This window comes from Photinus pyralis, unplaced genomic scaffold (genome assembly GCF_008802855.1).
Source record: "Photinus pyralis isolate 1611_PpyrPB1 unplaced genomic scaffold, Ppyr1.3 Ppyr1.4_LG2, whole genome shotgun sequence".
Classification (NCBI taxonomy): domain Eukaryota; kingdom Metazoa; phylum Arthropoda; class Insecta; order Coleoptera; family Lampyridae; genus Photinus; species Photinus pyralis.
In genome coordinates, this window is record NW_022170403.1 from 2,328,648 (window position 1) to 2,348,449 (window position 19,802).

Below are 19,802 nucleotides of genomic sequence, written 5' to 3' on the forward strand. Positions count from 1 at the left end.
AATTGATTTTCTGAATCAGCACAAATTGAAATTGGATCAGCACAATTTAGCACAACACCACCACTGTTTAAAAATTTGCATTGCGAGGGCTAACTTGATGAAGCTGCATTCTATAATAATTTTTCCTTAGGCCCTTGGCTACATATGTATAATAGAATTATTAATTAATTACATTACTTAATGTTATGTAGGTAGGTATTAATCTTTGATAAGGACCGAATAAGGATAAAACTCAGATGGAATTTCAGTTTATTATCGTGATGCTTGTGATACAAGATGCTGTATAAGAATGTTGAATTTTCTAAGGACCCTTCGGTAACTTACAAAAGGTTTACCGCCCTTACGTAACTTGATACATTATATTGTGATTATATTTAAAACATAAGGTTTGCCGCCTCGTAACTCGATACATTGCGAGAAATGGTCAGAAACTTACAACTTACACTTACACCATGGACTTTGAATATAAAATTTTATATTCAAAGACCATGGAGCAATTACAACGCGCACGAACTTTATGTTCTGCAAGTTCTCGCGCGTTGTATTGCTCCATGTCAAGCGGGCCCTTATTACCTACGTAAAATTTGTAAGGATACGCAAAGGCTGTACATTATCTGTTATTAAGTCGGCTTTAGCGATTTGATGTCAAAGGGATGGGAACGGCTTTAATACTTTCCTGTAAAATGTAGATCTGTAGTAGTTCGCCCGTTTAATCCCTTTATGGCTTAATTATATGTGACTCTTGAAGGGACACTTAGGTAGGTATATCTATTGGAATTTTATGACATCTGATCTGGAAGTCTCACCGCGAAAACCGTGCCCTTTTTCATATGCAGAATTTTAAGATATTTTAAAGCAGATGTTATGCCCTATGGATATAAAATATCGTTATGTCTTTGCCATTGCTTGCTAAAAATCGCAGCCACGTCGCATCAAATAATGAACACACTGCTTATGTAAGAAACGTGCATCTACTATGGGCGCGCGTTTGCCTTATCGAGTTCACACGGGCAGACAGACAGATGCCATCTATCTATTCCATTTTCAATAGGTTATTTGTGATGTAGTATCGGTCAACTATGCAAAGTTTGAACCAAATCGGCCCAAGCGTTTGGCGGTTATCGTGTTTACGGACAGACAGACGGGCACCGGCGACTTCCCTATAAAGCTTTAATAGCTTTGCTCTGTCGACTGTCGATTAATAACAATTTGTATTGTAGCGATTCTTCTAGAACACCTTGATATACACGCCATTAAGTCAATAAACGATTAGTACCGACGATAAGGAATGAAAGCGGATGTGACTCTTTTTTCTTTTCATGAAATATGGTATGATAATTTGAGGCTGTTCCCGTGAACTTTAATAATTATAATTTTACATAAAACTGTGTGTGCATAGGTAATATCATCATCAATTACTCGGACGAATCAAAAAGATATACCTATATAAAAAATCGAATCAGATTTCCTGTATGAGAATTACCTGATAATCAACAGCTAATTATAAATTAGGAATCAAGACACTTTTATTATTCTTAATTCACGTAAGCCCTTAAATGTGTCATATACAACTTAGTTTGAATTAGGTAAAGTCTGCGTCTTAATTTTCTGCTTCAAAAATCGCGGTAGTCGCATACTGTCAGTGCTAGAGAGTAATTTTGTAGTGCAGGTACCTTCATTAAATGCATTTCTTTACAAGTGCAATTTATGTTTCTTTTTGTTTATAAAAATATAAGCTACATAAATACCGCAAAGCAATACAATGGATGGACATAAAAACACGTGGATTTGATGGCATTGCGCATCCCGTTCTGCGCAGAATTATGGCATGTATTCCTCGTGAAGAGATTCAAATGTTAAAATAAGTGTCCATTTTTGTGTTCGTTAAATTACGTGTTATTGTTGTATTAACCGAATTTGTGCATTATCATGTTGTAATGGTTTAAATTGTATGTTCATGATCATTTAAACATATTTCAACAGGTGAGTTTTCTCCGAATAAAAACATCTACTTTGCAAATGAAGTATTATCTATAGATTACAATATACAAAAAGGTTTTAACGATATGCAAAATTTAGGCAAGGACATTTGTCTAAAGATCGACGAAGCCGTTCAAGACACAATAAATTTTTTATTAAGTGTCACACAAAGTAATATAAATCAAACTGCTTTTAAACTTATAAGGCAAATTACATGTAAACGAAAAAATAAAGTTAAAGGCACTTTACATGGGAAATCACTCGAACTAATGAAAGGTAAGACACGATAGCGCTAGGTATTTAATCGGCTACACTTTTCTCACACTTTTGCAGAGCCATCCGATGTGTCAATACTGTTACCGCACAAGTCTGCAGACGTTCTCGATGCATGGAAAACTCTTGCACCTACAACGACTTTAGCAAGAAGAAACTTCAGAAGTTCGGTGTTAGAAATTGACGACCATGATATTGTTGTAGTGCTGGATACGACAAAACCGAGTACGGAATACAAATATCCCATCCCAAAACCGACATACGGCTCTCAACGTCTAGATATTGATTTATCTGAAGTTTCTTTAAAAATCACGCTACTTCCACCTACAGCACCGAAAGAAGTAAGCGATGATTCTCTGTATTTAAACGATAGGTATCTTACAACCGAGATTAATAAGGAATATAACAAAATAATGCACATCGAAACAATTTTCAATTCGCCAAATCGGATTATCAATATTGGAAATTGTGAGGAAGCTGATAATAAGGAGCAGGTATGTAACATTTCTTTGTCCTATAAATTGGGTGACATCAAAATCAAGGTAAATTCTTTGAAGGCAAAGGGATGCAAATACCTGCAAACTTGTTTTGAAATAAATTCATAGAATTGTTTACAATCATAAACCTACTGACTTATCCTTTTGGTATAGTAACTAGCAGGTAGTTGCACCTTATATAAAAACAGATGAGAAAACAGGATAATTAGGTATACCTGCTGGTGTCGGTATTTGCAAATTGCATCAGCTGCAGGTTGAGATGAAAACTTCTGGGAAAACTTTGAGAATTGTGTTCAAATTACTTTTAAGTAACTTTATAATTATTGGAAGTAAGTAATTATGACGACGAGGATAGCGCCAAAAATCCTCTGTCCACAGATCTGGAGATTGCAGACAGGCATCACTTTCATAAGATGTCATTTCTCATAGGAAATTTGTGCCCTAGGTATTCTCTCACGATTAGAGCGCGGGTGCACCATTCTGTTGAAACCAACAGTTTCCAACTTTGTTTTTTGTACTCGACTTTGTATTCGTAATCAAAAATGCTACTCAGTACAGTAGGTATGTACTTTTTTTACAGGTCATATAATAAAATAAAATTTCTCCGAAACGAATTATTAACAATGCTGTCTTGTATAGCTCATAAAGTAGCAATGAGGTCTCGAATGAGGTGTTTTTAATTTTTTTGTATCTAATTCAAATAAAATCAGAAAAAAATAAAAATGAAATCAGCAAATTTCAGTTTTTCTTGCATATCTTCGAAGAAAGTATGCGGCAAATGGGATGTCATGTTTTGTCATGGAAAGATATGCAGTAAATATCCATTGCATATTCGCATGTACGGTCTTTGACAAAAGTAATGATCGCCTAATAGTAAACTCTGCAGCTTCCTCCTATCACATCGGGCTCTGTCGGTTTCTTCAAGAAGGGGATACCGTTATTTATTGATTCGCATTTCCACGTTGCACAATATAAGTATTCAGCACGTTTACGTATTAATTATACAATATAAAAAGAGCGCCTTTTGGGTTACGGTGGTAGAAAGAATTCATCGTGTTTTTTCATTATTGGGCCATTGTATCATATTTTTAAAGAAGGATCATATTGCGGGATCTCACATAATTCAATAGCATCTTTTGTTAAATGCTAACATGTGGTTGGTGGATATCATTATATGGAATTCGCGACGGGTAGATAATTACCTGTCCCTAATGATCAATTGCATTTAGCTAAACTATTTGAATTATGTCATTGTTTATTAATGAAGTGGGAGATGGGTTTTAGTCATTTCATTCAATCCTTTGAAGGCTTTAGTTGCCGATTTTCATAAGATTTTTATCACTTGACTGTCAATAAATTGTTATAATGTGTAGATGTCTTTTATTAGTCTGTACACTTTTGATGTTATGGAATCTTTCTTTCAAAAAGGTATAACATACTTTCTGAAGCAATTGTGATTAAAAAATTGCAATTAATTCTTTTGGTTAAATCTAAACAAATGTAAAATAAAAAAGAACAAGTAATAGGTACTTTTGAATAAAAGGACTAGCAAACATTCGGTTGTGTAAAGTATAATCCTCATAATAATAATAATAATATGCTTTATTTTGTTGCAAGCTGGTAAACAAAATAACAAATTCAAAGTTATAGAGGGAATCACGCAAAAAAAAAGGATTAGAAAACAGTTAAAACTGATCTAAGTTCTAATCCTGAAGAACTGAGTAATAGTATCATGTGTGAATAATACTTTGAGTATACGTAAGAACTAAGAAGTGAAAATATAAAGCGAAAATTAAAAAAAAAAATGCATACGAAATAAATATTTGGGTGCCTTTATATCACTATCTGGTTGAGGCTAGTTCACAACTGTCTTTAATCTGAACCATTGAATAAGCACTATAAAGAAGTACGAGTATAACTACATAGGAAAACCTGAAAGTGGTGTAACATGTGTTGCATACACTGCAAAGCGGTTAATTACCACAAATATTGAAGGATATTTGGCCTCGGGCGGTAAATAATGACTATTTTAAACAGGGAAACCAGTTATACTTAGGGGTCCTTTGTTTTCCTTGTTTATCAGAGTTGAACGGTGTTGTCATATTTACCAGATCCTTATATGGAGCTAGGTAAAGTTTGATTGTTTATTATGTAAAGATAATGGTCCTTAGAACAGTTCTTGTTGTTTTCTTATTAGATTAAACTACATTTTTTACTTTATTTATTGTTCCTTATGGCCTTACATTTCAGATCGATCTTCCCTTACATAATATTGTTATTGGCATTGAATAAAAGCTTATTCAATATTTTAATCTAGTTTATTCAAACTCAAAGCGCTTGCCAAAAATCTGGCAACGTTGGAATTTTAAAGAAGTAAAGAAATCTGCAGTCGGTAACTAGTTTTAAATTTGTGGTTCACTTTCCCCCACAACAGAGGGACGACAGAATCCTGGGCAGATTTTCTTATTTCATCAGTTAACACGGGCGTTATACTTCTTTAAGGTGCTTATTCAATGTCTGAACATAGATTCAATCACATCCTTATCTAATATTGTTCGTTCTTTCCAGAAATTGGAAAAGATATTCGGAAATAGATGTGATATTGGCCTCACGTCTGGGTTGGAAGTTGAATATAAAAATAATTGCATGGTAAATTTAAGATAAATTCATATATAAATAGCTATTCTACTTCATTCATATTTCTTGATAATAACGTAATTATAAAATAATAAAACCCCAACATCAACAAATACAAAAGTTGGCATTGCGCATGCGCAAAACAATATTTTGAAAATGTCGTTAGGTTTAATTATATTCATAGTGTTTACATATAAACTTTCATTGAAATGTAAATGAAAAAGTTAGCATTGCAGATGTTGCGCATGCGCAAAACTAACAAGTTCAAAAGTAATCATAAACGATTTACATAAAGCGCATTTCCACTTGCATTCATTTCCTATTTGTAAGATGCAACTTTTGTTAAAATTGTAAAAATCCGGACACAAATATGAAAGATAGCGTTGCGCATGTGCAATCCATTTTTGACGTGCTACGAGTTTAATTTCAATGCTTTTCTAAATAAGAAAGTTGGAACTGCGCATGCGCAAACCTAAATTTTGAAGCTAACGTTAGATTTTCCTTTGTTCCAAGTGGCTATGTATCGAATTTCATTTAAATCCTTCCATAAATAAGAAAGTTGGCACTGCGCATGCGCAAAACCAAATTTTGAAATTGGCGTTAAATTTGCTTTTATTCCAAGTGGCTATGTATCAAATTTCATTTAAATACTTTTATAATTAAAAGAGTTTGCAATTCGGTTTATAAATGCGAAAAGGGCACTGTGAATTTTGAATCGATTCGACTCAACTTTTGGCATTGCGTATTATATGGCTAAAGCTATGCCCATATTGAATTTCATGCAATTCAGTTCATAACTAACGGAGATGTCAAAGCGATCGGACATTTCTAACCAAAGTTATCGTTCACACGGACAGATAGAGAGACAGGCAGACAAAGGAACAGACGGACAGACCAACAGACAGACGACAGAGAGCAATATAAAATTATAAACGATCTCTAGGATCGTTAATAAACGGCAAAACTGTAAAATTATGAAACATGTAAAAAACGGTTTTTTGTTTTTTTTACAATAACTTTTTTTGTAACCGGTACAGAAAAATTCCTTTCAAGACTGGACACCATAACAAACCAAATAGCGAAAAAAGTAGAACAATAGCTCTTAAGATAAAAAACTAGTAGCGTCTCAAAACGAGCGGTTCAGTCGTGTAGAAGTACGTGCGACGGACAAACGGACGGACGTACGGCAAACTGCAGCCAATAACGATTTTTCACTTTGAGGAGAATACGCTAAAAATTGGGAGGTTAAAAAATGACCCCCACTTTTTTGACGCGCATGCACGTTTGAAGCACCAGGATTCAGAATCAAACAAAATCTCTATGATGTCGGTCTGTCTGTCGATCCGTCTGTACTTTCATTCCTGGCTGAACTGATTGGAACCAAATTTTGTAAACATATTATGTGTGAAGACCTCGAGGATCGTTCAGTATTCGGTTGTATCGGATTTTTTTTAATGAGGTTGACACCTCTTGGTCCGGCCACTTCAGCCAAGACCCACCACATCGTCGTCCTTGAGACATGATTACAGACGACCGTGTTGCATTGTTTTCCGGCATGGGTGATCTGAAGTAGATCAGTACCATGCCGGCGCTGCTCTACCTCATGCAAAGTCTTTGGCAGCGACACGACAACCTGACAAGGTAGTTGGTTCACGATGCTGTATTGGATACATCTAACAATTTTGCCTGTTCCGCAGTAACCCTGTGATCATTCATAAAGTCATCCCCCTATCCGCCACCTGGAGGCGCGTCCGGTAGGGGCTACCCTCCACATACAAGAGGGGTACTGGATTACTAAAATATTCAGTCAACATTTAGAAACTTTTGCTAATTATATGTATCTTAGTATTGAATCTATTCTGGTACAATGACAACTATAGTGTGCGTGCCCTACATAATAATACTAACTCTACATTCATGATCATAAGCCAAACATGTTTTAGGAAGGTGTAGCACCAGAAGAAATAATGGAACATTCTTCTGTGGCTTTTGAAGATGTGGGTGCTTCCAATCACATGACTACAATACCTGACCCAGTGAACTCACCAAATAAATCGCCTTTTTTCATTATACACGAAAAAAATAATAATACACCCTCAGTTGTGAATCCATTGGAAGTTTCGTACATCGATGCACATGAATTTTCATCTATCTGTGATCGTACAAATGATGCCAATGAACGTTACTTGTGTAGTTTAGGTAACAACAATTTTATTGATAGTGGGATAGATGTTAACAATAGTATTATTTCAAAGAATTCCATCCATCTTAATTGTGATGAAGTCAAAGCTGGTCTTGATTTTCCGCTTAGTTCTGCATTTAGAAATGACAATGACTTAATCCTAATTGCTGATCCAAATTATGATTGCATTTCAAAAGGTGACAACAATCAATCTGTACGAGAGTTCATTTTCAGTAACAATTGTACAGATCAAACTGTCTCTACCGACACTTTTTGTCAGCATTCAAACACTGCTAACGGCCAACCGGATGATCGAGAATTTATTTATAACAATCATAATGTGTACATGGGAGCCTCTCATACTAATGATTCTTCTGAATCTCTCTCAATTTCTCTGAACCTCAAAGGTGCAACCAAAAATGATAATTCATGTGCATATGAAATGGTGTCCGGTCCGTTTACAAACATAGACACTAATACGCCTGCAAGTTTTGACTGTGTTGAGTTTTCATGTAATAACAGTCTGAGCATTATCTGTGAATGCAATAACAATATTGACATTCATTATGATTATGAGGTGTTTCCTGAATATTTACTTCCAAGTGGTGTTTCCGAAATAATATCTAGTGATGACATTCCAACAGAAAATGACAACTGTATCAATAGCGTGGTAGCTGATGGTGTATTTATTCTAAATAGTGAACAACATTTCTTAGAAACTGACATACAAAAAATAAATGAAGTTCATGATTTTTGCCCCGAATTTATGCATGTTGAAGAATTATTCCCCGGTGACGAACTTCCACAGACCGATCAGCTAGTTCCTTCTCAACCTTTACTCAATGTTGATCCTTTTGGTTGTGCTACTAATGGCAATACTGATATTTGTACCGGAACAACTGATCCTGGATGTTCTCTGTTGGAATCTGATAACGGTAACATGAACACCAATGATGATGTACCAATGTTGGTAGGTATTAACAGTAACAAAATTATTTTATCCGAAATTACACCAGAGAATAATATTCCCGAAAGTAGTGTTGATTCAAAATTAAGTAGTATAATGGAAATAGATGTGAATCAAGGTTTATCCCTGCCAGCAGATATTATCAAAAGTCCTCAGCTTGAATCCTCCACCGTTTCACCAATTCCCGTCAATCCTCAATTAGTACGTGTACTCCTAGTCGATTTTATTAAGTATCCATTTCATTCTGAACTCCCAAAGTATCTATTACATGATGCCAGAAAAGAGGTTAGTCACCATGACTTGCTTATTGAAACAGAAGTTTCATCCAATAACACTGAAGCTTCTACTCTTCCATTATCTTCTGATCCTGAAATTACTACCCCAGACTTATTTATTGAAACAGAATCGAATAACACTGAAGCTTCTAAACTCCCATTACGTTCCGACCCTGAAAATACTATACCAGACTTATTTATTGAACCAGAAGTTTTGTCACATAACACGGAAACTTCTGATCTTCCAATACCGTCTGACCTTGGAATTACTAACAAAGACTTATTTATTAAAACAGAAGTTCCTTCCAATAACACTGAAGGTTCTAATTTTCCATTACCTTCCAACAATGAAACTTCTAATTTTTCTTTACCTTCCAACACTGAAACTTCCAATTTTCCATTACCTTCCGACACTGAAGCTTCTAATTTTTCATTACCTTCCGACCCCCAAATTATGAACCAAGACTTGTTTATTGAAACAGAAGTTCCTTCTAATAACATTGAAGCTTCTAATTTTCCATTACCTTCCGACCCTGAAATTAGTGACCAAAACGTATTTATTGACACAGAAGCTTCTAATCTTCCATTATCTCCCGACTTTGAAATTATTGACCAAGATTTACTTATTGAAACTGAAGTTCCTTCCAATAACACAGAAGCTTCTAACCTTCCATTATCTCCTGACTTTGAAATTATTGACCAAGACTTATTTATTGAAACAGAAGTTTCGTCTAATAACACTGAAGCCACTAATCTTCCATTACCTTTTGACTCTGAAATTACTTGTCCAAAAATCTATAATGATCCTTCAGTTTCATCTGACCCCAAATTAACCAAAGCTGATCCTCTGACTAGTCTAGATTTTGCAAAGGCTAAGCAAACCTTATCAGCTAGACAATGTAGTCAAAACTGTGCGAATATTTTTTGCGCTCATAAGCCAGGGTCACATATCACTAGTTTGGATATAGATAGTCAGATAAGGCAAGATGCAATTACTTCTAGTCAAAAACATATTGAACCTGAAAGCGAATCTGGATTTATTATATTTGGTGGTTCTAATGATCAGTTGAGTTTTCTGGAGGAAACTAGCGGTAAAGAGTCAAAATTACCTTTTGAATGTAATTCAAGTCAAAATAAACAAATACCTAATTCTACCACTAACTCTAGTCGATCCAGCAATGTTACAGTTATTAAACAACAAGAACAATCTAAGACAGGTGTCAAAAGATCTGCGGAACCAGATAATTCACAAAATAAACGTCAAAAGTCAGAAAAAACCCACAAAAGTGAAAGTAAAACAGCAAATCACACATCATGCAGCAATAACAAGTCACGTTGGCCACTGTATAACTTTTCAAAACCGGCAGATTGTTTCCAGGCTGTCGAAAACGCCTGGGATGGTCTGCCATTACCAGATCCACATGAGAATCTCACCACTCGTTATCACGACATACCTCCTAATTTTTACACAAATTTCAGTATCGCAGGCAGTGACTTTCGCACGATTGATTGCTTATGCATATATGAAATGCAAATTGAAAAGGTAGAGCGGAAAATTAGAGATATAGAGTATAATCTCGACCAGTTTAGCTTTAATTGGAGCTACAGATGTATTAGGCAAAATTTAAATGAGCTGGAGAGGTTAAGGTCTATTCGCACTAAGCTTTCGAGTGCCTGTGAGGAGGCGCACAGATTTTATGCGTACTATAGAAATCGCCGCACCGGTTGGAGTGCATGGCAAATTTCCGAATATCAAAAGAATGAGATGGAACATATCTTACGTAATGCTATAGATATGTATCCTTCTTATTATGGCACTGTGTAATATGTGAGTTTTTCTACATTAGAAATGTATAATATTATCAACACGCACAAAATCGAAAAATGAGTATTTTTATTTTGTGAGTGTTAAATTTCTATTTTTTATATTTATATAGCTTTTGTACTATTAGGTCAATACAATGACATTTATTTATATAAATAAAAATTAATAAACGGAAGGTTTAGTGTTTAGTTTATTTATTAACTGTCGCTGGAGAAGTTATTATTTAAATTTTTTATGTTGTGTGCAATAAATTTGGTTCTTTCTGTTATTTAATAATATCCATACCTTTTCGATACTTTCCTCAGTTTCTCAATAATTCCTGAAATACCTACCTATATTATTTATACAATTAAGACATTTTCAAAAATGTACATATATGAATATGTCACAAATGTACAGGTATTCACAAACAATACCTACAACGTACAAGAAACAAATACTATAAATCTTGGTAACAACGTAAATAACTATAGAGTCGACTCATAAAACTCGTCTATGTTGTAAAACCTACCATTTAGAGGCAGAAGTTTGCTTTTACTTTTGAATTTTTTTAAATTAACTATTTCCTTAATATCATCTGGTAATTTATTAAAAAGCTTTATGCCGACATATACAAAATTTTTGTGAAAAAACTGCGTCCTTGTAGGATTTTATTCTTGCTTCTTGTGTTGTGCTCCAAAACTGTCGCTGCAGTGTTCCCGAGGATATGCTTTCGTTTAAAGGTATGGGTTAAACATTCTTGTATGTACAAACTTGCTAATGGCATTATTTTCAGGTCTTGAAATAATCGTCGGCATGATGTTGCTTGTCGTACACCGCATCGGATTATTAATCTTTTTTGGAGTAAGAATATCGACTGGTGAATTTTCCCAGCAGATTAGTCCATACTTTAGTCTGCATTGAATGTGCCCAAAATATAAAATGATTTAATACGTCTAGTGTGACATGTTTTCGTAACCGTATTATAGAGTAGCACCAGTAATTCAAGGATTTGGATGTTTCTTGACAGTGCTTTCTCCATGTCAGAATTGAGTCAAGATGCAGTCCTAGAAATTTAACTTCCCTACACATGTTTTCACCACTGATTAGATTAACCCAGTTTTCGATTGAAGATCTCTGTAGTGAAATTCCATTCCAAGATAATTGTTTAAAAAAATTCTCAATATTTTTTCAAACAATTAGTTGTCAGATGTCACAAACGAAGGATGACCTTTTTAATTGAGCTCTACTGACCTTATTACTTCTTACTCTCAAACTGTTTGACATAGAGATATGAAAATGAGAACGTTTTCATTTGAAATTATTTCACATATTTTGAGATTAAAAAATTTTTGCGTGCAACCGGAATCTTGAATTCTGTAAATTACAACGTAGGTCATGATTTTTTTACTACGTTAAATATGTATGGTTTTAAATTGGAAAATAATGCAGAGAAATTAAAAAACCTTGCCATACGCTTGGCTGGCTAATGTGACTACTACTATTACTCTGAACATTTTTGTTGCTCATAATTTAAAAACTAAGAGTGTCAATTTTGAACTGCCATCACTGACATAATTATTGGTTGCTATGTGTTCATTTGTTTCAAATCCAATTTGGATGAATATAAATATTGCAATTAAAATTTGTGAATGTTCGTATTTTCGCCATGAAAAATTGACACTTTCATCCAATAGGTCCAAAACTACTTATCGACTTTCAGAATCATTTTTATAAATCAAAAATTGTTTAGAATTAAGTCAACCTACCAATACATATCCACTCCATTTTTGTGGCATCCACCACCAGTGTAAAAAGTAACCTCCTGCAAAGCGTAACTAATAATCTCCGGTACAGTGTCAAGAATATAGGATGGCGATTGAATGGGCTAGAAAGGAGACATTGTCACAAAGACGAACATCCCTCTCAGTGGATTTAGGCCTTTGCGTATTTGTTTAAATGACGAATTGCTGGAATGTAGGCTTGAAACCTTTGTGCATTTTAACATTAGAAAAAGTTCCACATTTCATGGAAACTGCTGTAAAAATGCACAGGCCTGTCAATGGTTCTCAGTTTCTTTAAAATTTGGACAGTTTATGGGAAAAGATTGTTGACAAAAGCTGCGGAGTTTTAACCTTTGATTTAGAGTTTGGTAGGCCAGTGTTTAACCTCACCGAGTTCGAACCCTACAATTATTTATTAAAAACAATACTATGATTTTAAATACACAATATGCAACATCATTTCTCTAACAATATAGAAATCAAACAAGAAATGAAAGTACCTATAAATAAAAATTACACATAAGTAATTACATTTAACTAATAAAACATTGCGTTTTTTGCTCTGGGTATAGAGACAAGGTGACACTAAATGGTTACTGAGGAATTGATTTTATCTCCCTAAAACGGTAGCAATTAACAGAACTTACACACATTTACAGGCAATTTCTTACCCATTCTCTAGCCATTAACAATATAGCGTGCCTATTTAGTCTGGGCCCAATCAAAGGGTTTAACTGGGCTAAGTAGCAACACAACCAACTACAATCATCAAATGTTATCTAACAGTATCGACAGTCTATTTTATACTTACAACAACCAACAGGTTGCCGCTGTTAATATTAAGATCACCTGTATAATGCTGAAACAAGTGCATAAGTTATAGGATTGTTATTTTTTTTTTATTTACCCTCTATTTGGACCTTTTGGTACAACAAACGGTAAGCCAATTCCTACTCCTCCCCACAGAACCGTGAAAACTATTAAAGGTATTGCTGTGCTCATTTTACAGGTTGTTATACCACTTGCCCTAATCTGAAAGGGTGCTGCCTACTGCAAATGACTGATATCATATGATAGACGTCACGTGAGATTAGTGTTTGATTTTTGGTGGACAGCCGCTGACTGTGGATACACGACTGCACTAGATATACAAGGTGCAATGAATATTTTAAACAAATTTATGAAATCCACCGTCTTTCACTAGGTTTCTAATGGACTAATTTAGGTTAAAATCGGCAAATTTCGGTTTTTCTGGCATAACTGCAGAAGTAATTGGAATTTTCTAGTTTTCTTTAAAGGATGATAATAACATTTAATTGCGCATCTTTTTTCTAATTTGGTCGTCGTATCTTATATGGTTTCGGAGATCCCCATGATAAGACATCCTTATCTTGAACACGGTGTATATTGGTTGCCGGCTGTCCATATGGCGTTTGTCGATCATAAATAAGTAGATGCGAGTTGATTAAATTGACTGCTTGTTATATTCAGCACATTTTTCATTGGAATAAAAAAATAGTCATTGAGGTGAATGAAAGTCTAATAATTTAATAAATAATGGGCTAGAAATGATATATTTCAGGGTTTTTCTTTCTTGGGCATTTGCGATTAGCACCTATGTAGTATACCTACCTGTAATATACTTTATCACACATCGGTCTATAAAAATTTTTAAAAGCTGCACGGCTCACTGAAGACAACCAATTAAAGGAGACTAGTTATCTTCTTCCATCATTATACCTAACAGCTACATTGATTTCCTCGTTCAATTGTAACTAACTTTTCTAATCCTTTAACGTTTAATTTATCTTTGTTGTTATCATTGAATAATAAATCTGAACTTTATTCAATGTTATTATCAAGTGTATCCTGAAAATGTAATAAATGGATTGTTACCTGAATCCTGTTCTAAAAGTATTTTTCACGGTCTCGACCCCGTAATTCATTAATTAGATTGAGGGGCGCCCACAGGTATTCAAGGAACCGATAAGTCATGGAAGAGATACGCAGAGTAGCCGGTGAAGGTAAATTTTCATCATCACACTGTACGTTATGCAATTAATGCATTCTATTGACACAGTTGTAGACAATAGCCACAGATACAGATTCTAACCTACATTATTTTAATTTAGTAGTTCGTTCGCTAAAATTTGTTGAATTATGAATGCTTATCAAAAAGCTAACTCAAAATTATATTTAAGTGTTAGAAACCGTCTAACGAGAATATTTCAACCAATCAACATTGTACCAAAGGATGCAAAACGTAAAAATCAAGAAATTCTATCGAGAAGTCAACGCGTAAGGGTGAACAAATTGTAATTCCTACACTAAAGTTATTATGTTCCAGCTTATGTTAGAATTGGGAATTATAAGACAAGCAAATCCTGGCAGTTTTCATTTTTTACCTTTAGGCGTTCGTGCATTAGATAAATTACTCCATATAGTCGATGAAGAAATGCTTAAAATCGGCGCACAGAAAGTAATTTTTCCAACGCTTACACATTCCAAACTCTGGAAATCTACAGGTTCTTAAAATGAGTAAATTGGCAGACTCGTTAATATAAATGTTTAGGTCGGTTGGAGGATTTTGGGTCGGAACTCTTTACATTAACAGACAGACATAATCAGATGTACATCTTAAGCCCAGTAGGTAAAGTGTTGATGTACGCGATCCGGATGAGTACCAATAAAAACTTTGTAGACCCACGAAGAGGCAGTAAGTGATTTGATTGCGTCCGTCTCACAGATCTCTTATAAAGAATTCCCTTTAAAACTTTACCAAACAACTAATAAATATAGAGACGAAATTAAGCCAAGGTTTGGGTTGATGCGTGGCAGGCAGTTTTTAATGAAAGATTTATATTCTTTTGATATTGATCTGGAAAGTGCAAAACACACATATGATGAAGTGTGCGATTGTTATAATGCAATTTTTACCAAAATTGGAGTGCCGTTTCATAAAGGTAAGGGGTGTCTGGTTTTTTAGAACCTTGTAGGGGACTCGCAAAGTTATTATTATATACTAGTTCTAATTATTTTTGGATCTTGACGCATCTCAAAAAAATTTAAGAAAAAATACAAAAATTCAAATCTTTATTCCGATAAGCCGATTTTCAAGTGTCTTAAGGGCCTGAAACAATTGGAACAGAATATACAGGTGAACACAATATGAATTATCCTGTTTCATGTGACCAAATGTTTTAGTAATGGGCTCAGTTGGAGCTATGGGAGGTTCACTTTCACATGAGTACCATTACAAAGCAGACATAGGAGAAGATCAGTTAATGCGGTGTTCTGATTGTGGATTGCATGCAAATATTGATTTGGTAGGCCGTGATAAATGCTCGAATTGTAATAGTACAAATGTCACCATTTCTAATGGAATAGAGGTTCGTAATCTGTAGCTGTTGACAATATTAAAAATGAAGTTGTAGGTTGGGCATACATTCTTGTTAGGTGATAAGTACTCCAAAGCTTTAAAGGCAAATTATCTTAATGAGAAGAAGAAACCTATTTCTTTGCAGATGGGGAGTTATGGGTTAGGATTAAGTCGTATTTTAGCTGCTGTTGTAGAAGTTCTCTCGCAGGAAGAAGAAATGCGATGGCCGCTGGCTTTAGCACCTTACACTGCTATTATAATACCACCAAAAGTAATAAGTAACATCCCTACTAATAATTCGTTGTCATAGTTGGTGATTGTAGGAGGGAAGCAAAGAGGAAGAGGCAGGCTATCACTTAACCGAAAGAGTTTGCAGTCTACTTGAAACATTACCATGTCTGGAAAACAACATTTTGCTCGATGATCGTATCCATTTCACTATTGGTAGGCGAATAATTGATGCTCGGAGAGTTGGCTATCCATTTATAATAGTTATTGGCTCCAAGTGTATGGAGCAGATGCCACTATTTGAATTAGTGGATTTGCGGCGAAACACATCTATCAATTTAAATGAAGAGCAACTTTTATTATATTTTAAAGAGATGTTTAACAATGTACATGCGAGCTAAGTAATTACATTGTGCATTGTTCCACTTGTATCGAACGTCTTGTTGCCATTGAAATGGAGCTTCGTGAACTGAGTAGGGCTTGTGATTGTGTTCTTGATAAATCCAAAATTGACATTTCTCTTACTTCGCTTCCCCTCTCCCAAACTTTATTCCACATATCAAATTGTTTTTTTCGTGCAGTTATTTTTTGCGACGTGTCTTTGTATAACGGAGGCTTCTTGGGGAATGCTTTCGGCATGTCGGCAGTGCTGTAAGTAATATTTATGCTGTGTCATATGGTTATATTATATTATATTATATGGATAGTATCTGAACAATTTCTACAGGGTGTCCCATGACGAATGCCAGGAATCTATAACTCAAAAAGAAGACCTCAGAATATTTTGAAAATTTGACAATGCACTGATGTCGATATGAATTGATCTAAAATATTTTCAAGTTGGTGGCGCTTCAAGTTATACCAGAAGTTGATGCTAACTTACTTATTTTAAATGGAACACCCTATGTATTACTTCATTTTTAGATTTTAAATAATTGCCAACAGATTTTCTGGAAAGGGAACTTCCCTTAAACTTTTCTTTTTAAATGGACACTTTTTTTAAAACATGCACTTAGATTGGTTTCCACGTTCAAGATGTGCATATATAAAATTTTCTGTATGAGCCAATGATGTTGCAAATAAAAAAGATTTTATGACTAAATTAAATTTATGCGGTATTTTGTAATGGATAAAAGTTCAAAAAGTTTCAGTACCTATGGTGAATGGAAGGTGGAATCTTAAACTCAGGTAAAATTCTAGGCTTCTTTGCTAACCGCTTTTTAGCATTATGAGTCAGACTTATCAGCATAGCATCGTAATCACTTCTGGGAAGACCAAGTAGTCCGACAGTGACACCTTCTTTTACTAGCAATTCCTCAGGTGCTGTAAAAGCGACCTCTAAGTATTCCAAACGTTCATCCGTTCTAAGGAGCAATACATATTAATAAAAACTTATTGCATAGTCTTACGGTTCATATTGTTTAACTCCAATCATGAGCAGTCTATAATCATGCTGACCGAGCATTAATTCTTTTGTCATTAGTGAATGTTGCAAGAGCTTTTTTTCCATGATATTTGCAGTGCCGTATAAAATGTTCTCTTCCTCCTGTGATTTGTGTAGGTCTTCACCACAAGCTCTTCCATTAAAGATCTTAGTGCGCAACAGCTGGTTCATTTCCGTTTCTAAAATGAGCTGATGGTTTCCCGCACATCTCCCAAATTTCTTACCGATTAAATTGAGATTCTTTCTGTGCAAAGCAATCCATACAATTCTGACCGACATACTTACGATCTCCTCAAAAAGCTTACGATCTTTATCCGAAAGTGAAATGTTATTTTTATTACTAAGCATATGGTGAAATTTTTTTGTTTTTTCTGCTCCTATAAGAATTGTACCATACTCCCTCGAGACTACACAGCGCAAGTCGGCCAAGTCATTTCGTAAACTATCTTCAATTTGCGTAACAATGGGCTGATACAGTTTACGCTTCTTTTCTTCTCGCCTCAGTAATAACTTCTCCCATATCTGCCTTTGATTTAGTTAAGAAAGAGCGTGCGATAATACCTAATACCAGTATGAAGAATTGGAAATAGACAATTAGAGCCCGTAAAAATTTATCCATCGTCACTGTATGAAGAAGTTTTAATAAATCGCGTGATAAATTCCTCGGATTTGCTATGTATATTGCAACATCTTTCACATCTTGAATAGTAATTACATCGGGTTCATTTGGTTTGCACCTTCTTTGGTGGTATCGACGGAAACGAGCCTGTAGATGCACATCATCACATGTTTTTTAAAGAGCAGTGTGAACTAGGAAGTATAGGAACCCTCTTGATCGTAATTCATCTAGCCCATCTCACCTTGACTTCACAGTACAGTACATAGGGCAATTCAATCGTAGGAGTTATTAGAGCGACGATGCCAAATTTATAGATTATAAATACGCCCATTTTCTGCAAATCATATTCTGATGACATTTGACATCATTCTTAACCATATGTGCCTGTACTGTAAAATCAAGGTCAGAAGGACTATGGCTCATTACTGTCACTGTAGCAGTTGTGGTGTTTAAACATAGGAAGTGTGGCGACGCGCCGCATCCACACCCGGCGTTACCATTACCCAAATAATGCCAGAGCCTGCCGGAGCATTTTCAAAATATTACTTTCATTTAGCTAACTACCGAAAATTGTTTTTTTTTCTTGATAACGGTCGCAAATATGAAAAAGAGACCAAAAAGCTTCCAAAGAAATCACAAAATGGAATTATTTTATAATCCATCAGTGGCGCACCGAAAAATGTTCAGGGGTAGAAAATGAAACATGATCGTCAAGAACAACACCCTGTAGATTCTTCTCACTAACATTGACATGACCTCCTTCAGCGTAACTTATATTTCAAATTTGAGCACAAATATCTCTAAAACTGCAGAAGATATAAAGAAAAATCTTTACATTGTAACACATTGTAGAGGGCAGTAAGGAAGCGTATGCGGATCTATGTTTATATAAACATGAAATAAACTAAAGAATTAGCTCCTTCCATATTTACATAGTATTTAGGACCACCCTGTATAGCGCTCAGACGGCTTTCAATTTCCTTTTCGTTGAAAACCTTTAGATTTAGATGGTATTTATCTTATACACTTCATAAACTTTGTGATATTACAGTGATAAGAATCAAGAATGTTTGAGTTGTTGTAATTGCAATAATTCATCAAGAAATTAGATCTAGATGAGAGCCTTTGCATGTCAAAATATACCTACATCCTCAACTGGATTTTGGTAGGAAGCTACTTATCTTAGAGAACCATTCATTAAATTAGCGTTGTTGTGATGCCCATAATACCTTGTCCAAATGATCAACGGTTTCTCGAAATTTCATTTCATTCCGGGTTACTTTAGTTGCCGCAGCTCTTATCGCATTTACATTTAGGGTTGATGGAAGTCTTGGACTTATATCTTTGCTAAAAGCATAAAGGGTTACGTGTTTTGTCCACATGAGTATTAATGTTAGTACAAAGACATACTTAACAAAGAGTAGTCCATTGTTCACTTCATCCCACATCCAAAATCCATTCTTAAAATTGCTGGGATGACCAATATTCATTTTCTTACCTTCGTTCACATAACAGATAGACATGACAATAGCAACTGTCACAGACCAACTACGGATTGTTTCTTATACGAACTATCAATTTGTAATAGAATTCAATACTTACAGAACTTTTATTTTTGCCTTTATTTTTAAGTGGGCGGGGTTTCAGCCGAGGCTGCTCTACCAACCCAACCCACTATACATTTACAAATATCCATGCCCGAACCCGGATTCGAACCAGGGACCCTGTACCGC

At 35.0% G+C, this 19,802-nt stretch overlaps 4 protein-coding genes and 1 long non-coding RNA gene across 11 annotated transcripts; 3 read left to right on the plus strand and 2 right to left on the minus strand.

Moving 5' to 3' along the window:
* Positions 1-1,800: 1,800 nt before the first annotated feature.
* On the plus strand, positions 1,801-10,806 carry LOC116163512. 6 transcript variants are annotated; one of them, XM_031477479.1, is made up of 5 exons: positions 1,801-1,983; positions 2,038-2,256; positions 2,314-2,747; positions 7,331-8,917; positions 8,999-10,806. In XM_031477479.1, exons 2-5 carry the CDS (start codon positions 2,067-2,069, stop codon positions 10,634-10,636), a joined length of 3,849 nt encoding a protein of 1,282 aa, XP_031333339.1. In that variant the 5' UTR covers positions 1,801-1,983; positions 2,038-2,066; the 3' UTR covers positions 10,637-10,806. The 6 variants fall into 6 exon arrangements, with proteins under 6 accessions (XP_031333339.1, XP_031333338.1, XP_031333337.1 ...); XM_031477482.1 differs by lacking the exon at positions 8,999-10,806 and having other exon boundaries at positions 1,802-1,983; positions 7,331-7,586; positions 7,643-7,773; XM_031477478.1 differs by having other exon boundaries at positions 2,026-2,256; positions 7,331-10,806.
* Positions 10,807-10,994: 188 nt separating this feature from the next.
* Positions 10,995-11,571, plus strand: LOC116163518. The gene is made up of 2 exons (XR_004143753.1): positions 10,995-11,358; positions 11,412-11,571. It is a non-coding gene; the product is annotated as an uncharacterized LOC116163518 (long non-coding RNA).
* A 1,222-nt stretch (positions 11,572-12,793) lies between these two features.
* LOC116163517 (V-type proton ATPase subunit e-like) lies at positions 12,794-13,483 on the minus strand. Its single transcript, XM_031477488.1, has 4 exons — positions 13,307-13,483; positions 13,211-13,258; positions 13,071-13,158; positions 12,794-13,017 (listed from the first exon to the last, which is right to left on the minus strand). Exons 1-4 carry the CDS (start codon positions 13,399-13,401, stop codon positions 12,985-12,987), a joined length of 264 nt encoding a protein of 87 aa, XP_031333348.1. The 5' UTR covers positions 13,402-13,483; the 3' UTR covers positions 12,794-12,984.
* A 995-nt stretch (positions 13,484-14,478) lies between these two features.
* LOC116163515 (probable proline--tRNA ligase, mitochondrial) lies at positions 14,479-16,442 on the plus strand. The gene is made up of 7 exons (XM_031477486.1): positions 14,479-14,697; positions 14,747-14,924; positions 14,972-15,045; positions 15,101-15,362; positions 15,604-15,788; positions 15,834-16,049; positions 16,102-16,442. The coding sequence occupies exons 1-7, from the start codon at positions 14,560-14,562 to the stop codon at positions 16,405-16,407; spliced, it is 1,359 nt and encodes a 452-aa protein (XP_031333346.1). The 5' UTR covers positions 14,479-14,559; the 3' UTR covers positions 16,408-16,442.
* Positions 16,398-19,674, minus strand: LOC116163513. 2 transcript variants are annotated; one of them, XM_031477484.1, is made up of 7 exons: positions 19,480-19,671; positions 19,299-19,416; positions 18,019-18,216; positions 17,675-17,972; positions 17,416-17,629; positions 17,161-17,370; positions 16,398-16,655 (listed from the first exon to the last, which is right to left on the minus strand). In XM_031477484.1, the coding sequence occupies exons 1-7, from the start codon at positions 19,590-19,592 to the stop codon at positions 16,412-16,414; spliced, it is 1,395 nt and encodes a 464-aa protein (XP_031333344.1). In that variant the 5' UTR covers positions 19,593-19,671; the 3' UTR covers positions 16,398-16,411. The 2 variants fall into 2 exon arrangements, with proteins under 2 accessions (XP_031333344.1, XP_031333343.1); XM_031477483.1 differs by having other exon boundaries at positions 17,416-17,972; positions 19,480-19,674.
* Positions 19,675-19,802: the final 128 nt, after the last annotated feature.

Bases quoted from the DNA above. Each gene is read 5' to 3' on its own strand.
- LOC116163515 (XM_031477486.1), top strand. From the start codon at position 14,560: ATGAATGCTTATCAAAAAGCTAACTCAAAATTATATTTAAGTGTTAGA. The intron at 15,046-15,100 runs GTAGGTAAAGTG...AAAACTTTGTAG, and splicing joins AGATGTACATCTTAAGCCCA to ACCCACGAAGAGGCAGTAAG. The intron at 16,050-16,101 runs GTAATAAGTAAC...TGGTGATTGTAG, and splicing joins CTATTATAATACCACCAAAA to GAGGGAAGCAAAGAGGAAGA.
- LOC116163512 (XM_031477478.1), top strand. From the start codon at position 2,067: ATGCAAAATTTAGGCAAGGACATTTGTCTAAAGATCGACGAAGCCGTT. The intron at 2,257-2,313 runs GTAAGACACGAT...ACACTTTTGCAG, and splicing joins ATCACTCGAACTAATGAAAG to AGCCATCCGATGTGTCAATA. The intron at 2,748-7,330 runs GTATGTAACATT...AACATGTTTTAG, and splicing joins AAGCTGATAATAAGGAGCAG to GAAGGTGTAGCACCAGAAGA.
- LOC116163517 (XM_031477488.1), bottom strand. From the start codon at position 13,401: ATGAGCACAGCAATACCTTTAATAGTTTTCACGGTTCTGTGGGGAGGA. The intron at 13,259-13,306 runs GTAAATAAAAAA...CACTTGTTTCAG, and splicing joins CCAAAAGGTCCAAATAGAGG to CATTATACAGGTGATCTTAA. The intron at 13,159-13,210 runs GTAAGTATAAAA...TGATGATTGTAG, and splicing joins GCGGCAACCTGTTGGTTGTT to TTGGTTGTGTTGCTACTTAG.
- LOC116163513 (XM_031477483.1), bottom strand. From the start codon at position 19,592: ATGTCTATCTGTTATGTGAACGAAGGTAAGAAAATGAATATTGGTCAT. The intron at 18,217-19,298 runs GTATTATGGGCA...GTGCATCTACAG, and splicing joins CCGTTGATCATTTGGACAAG to GCTCGTTTCCGTCGATACCA. The intron at 16,656-17,160 runs GTACTGAAACTT...TATTACTTACAG, and splicing joins CCACCTTCCATTCACCATAG to CACTGCCGACATGCCGAAAG.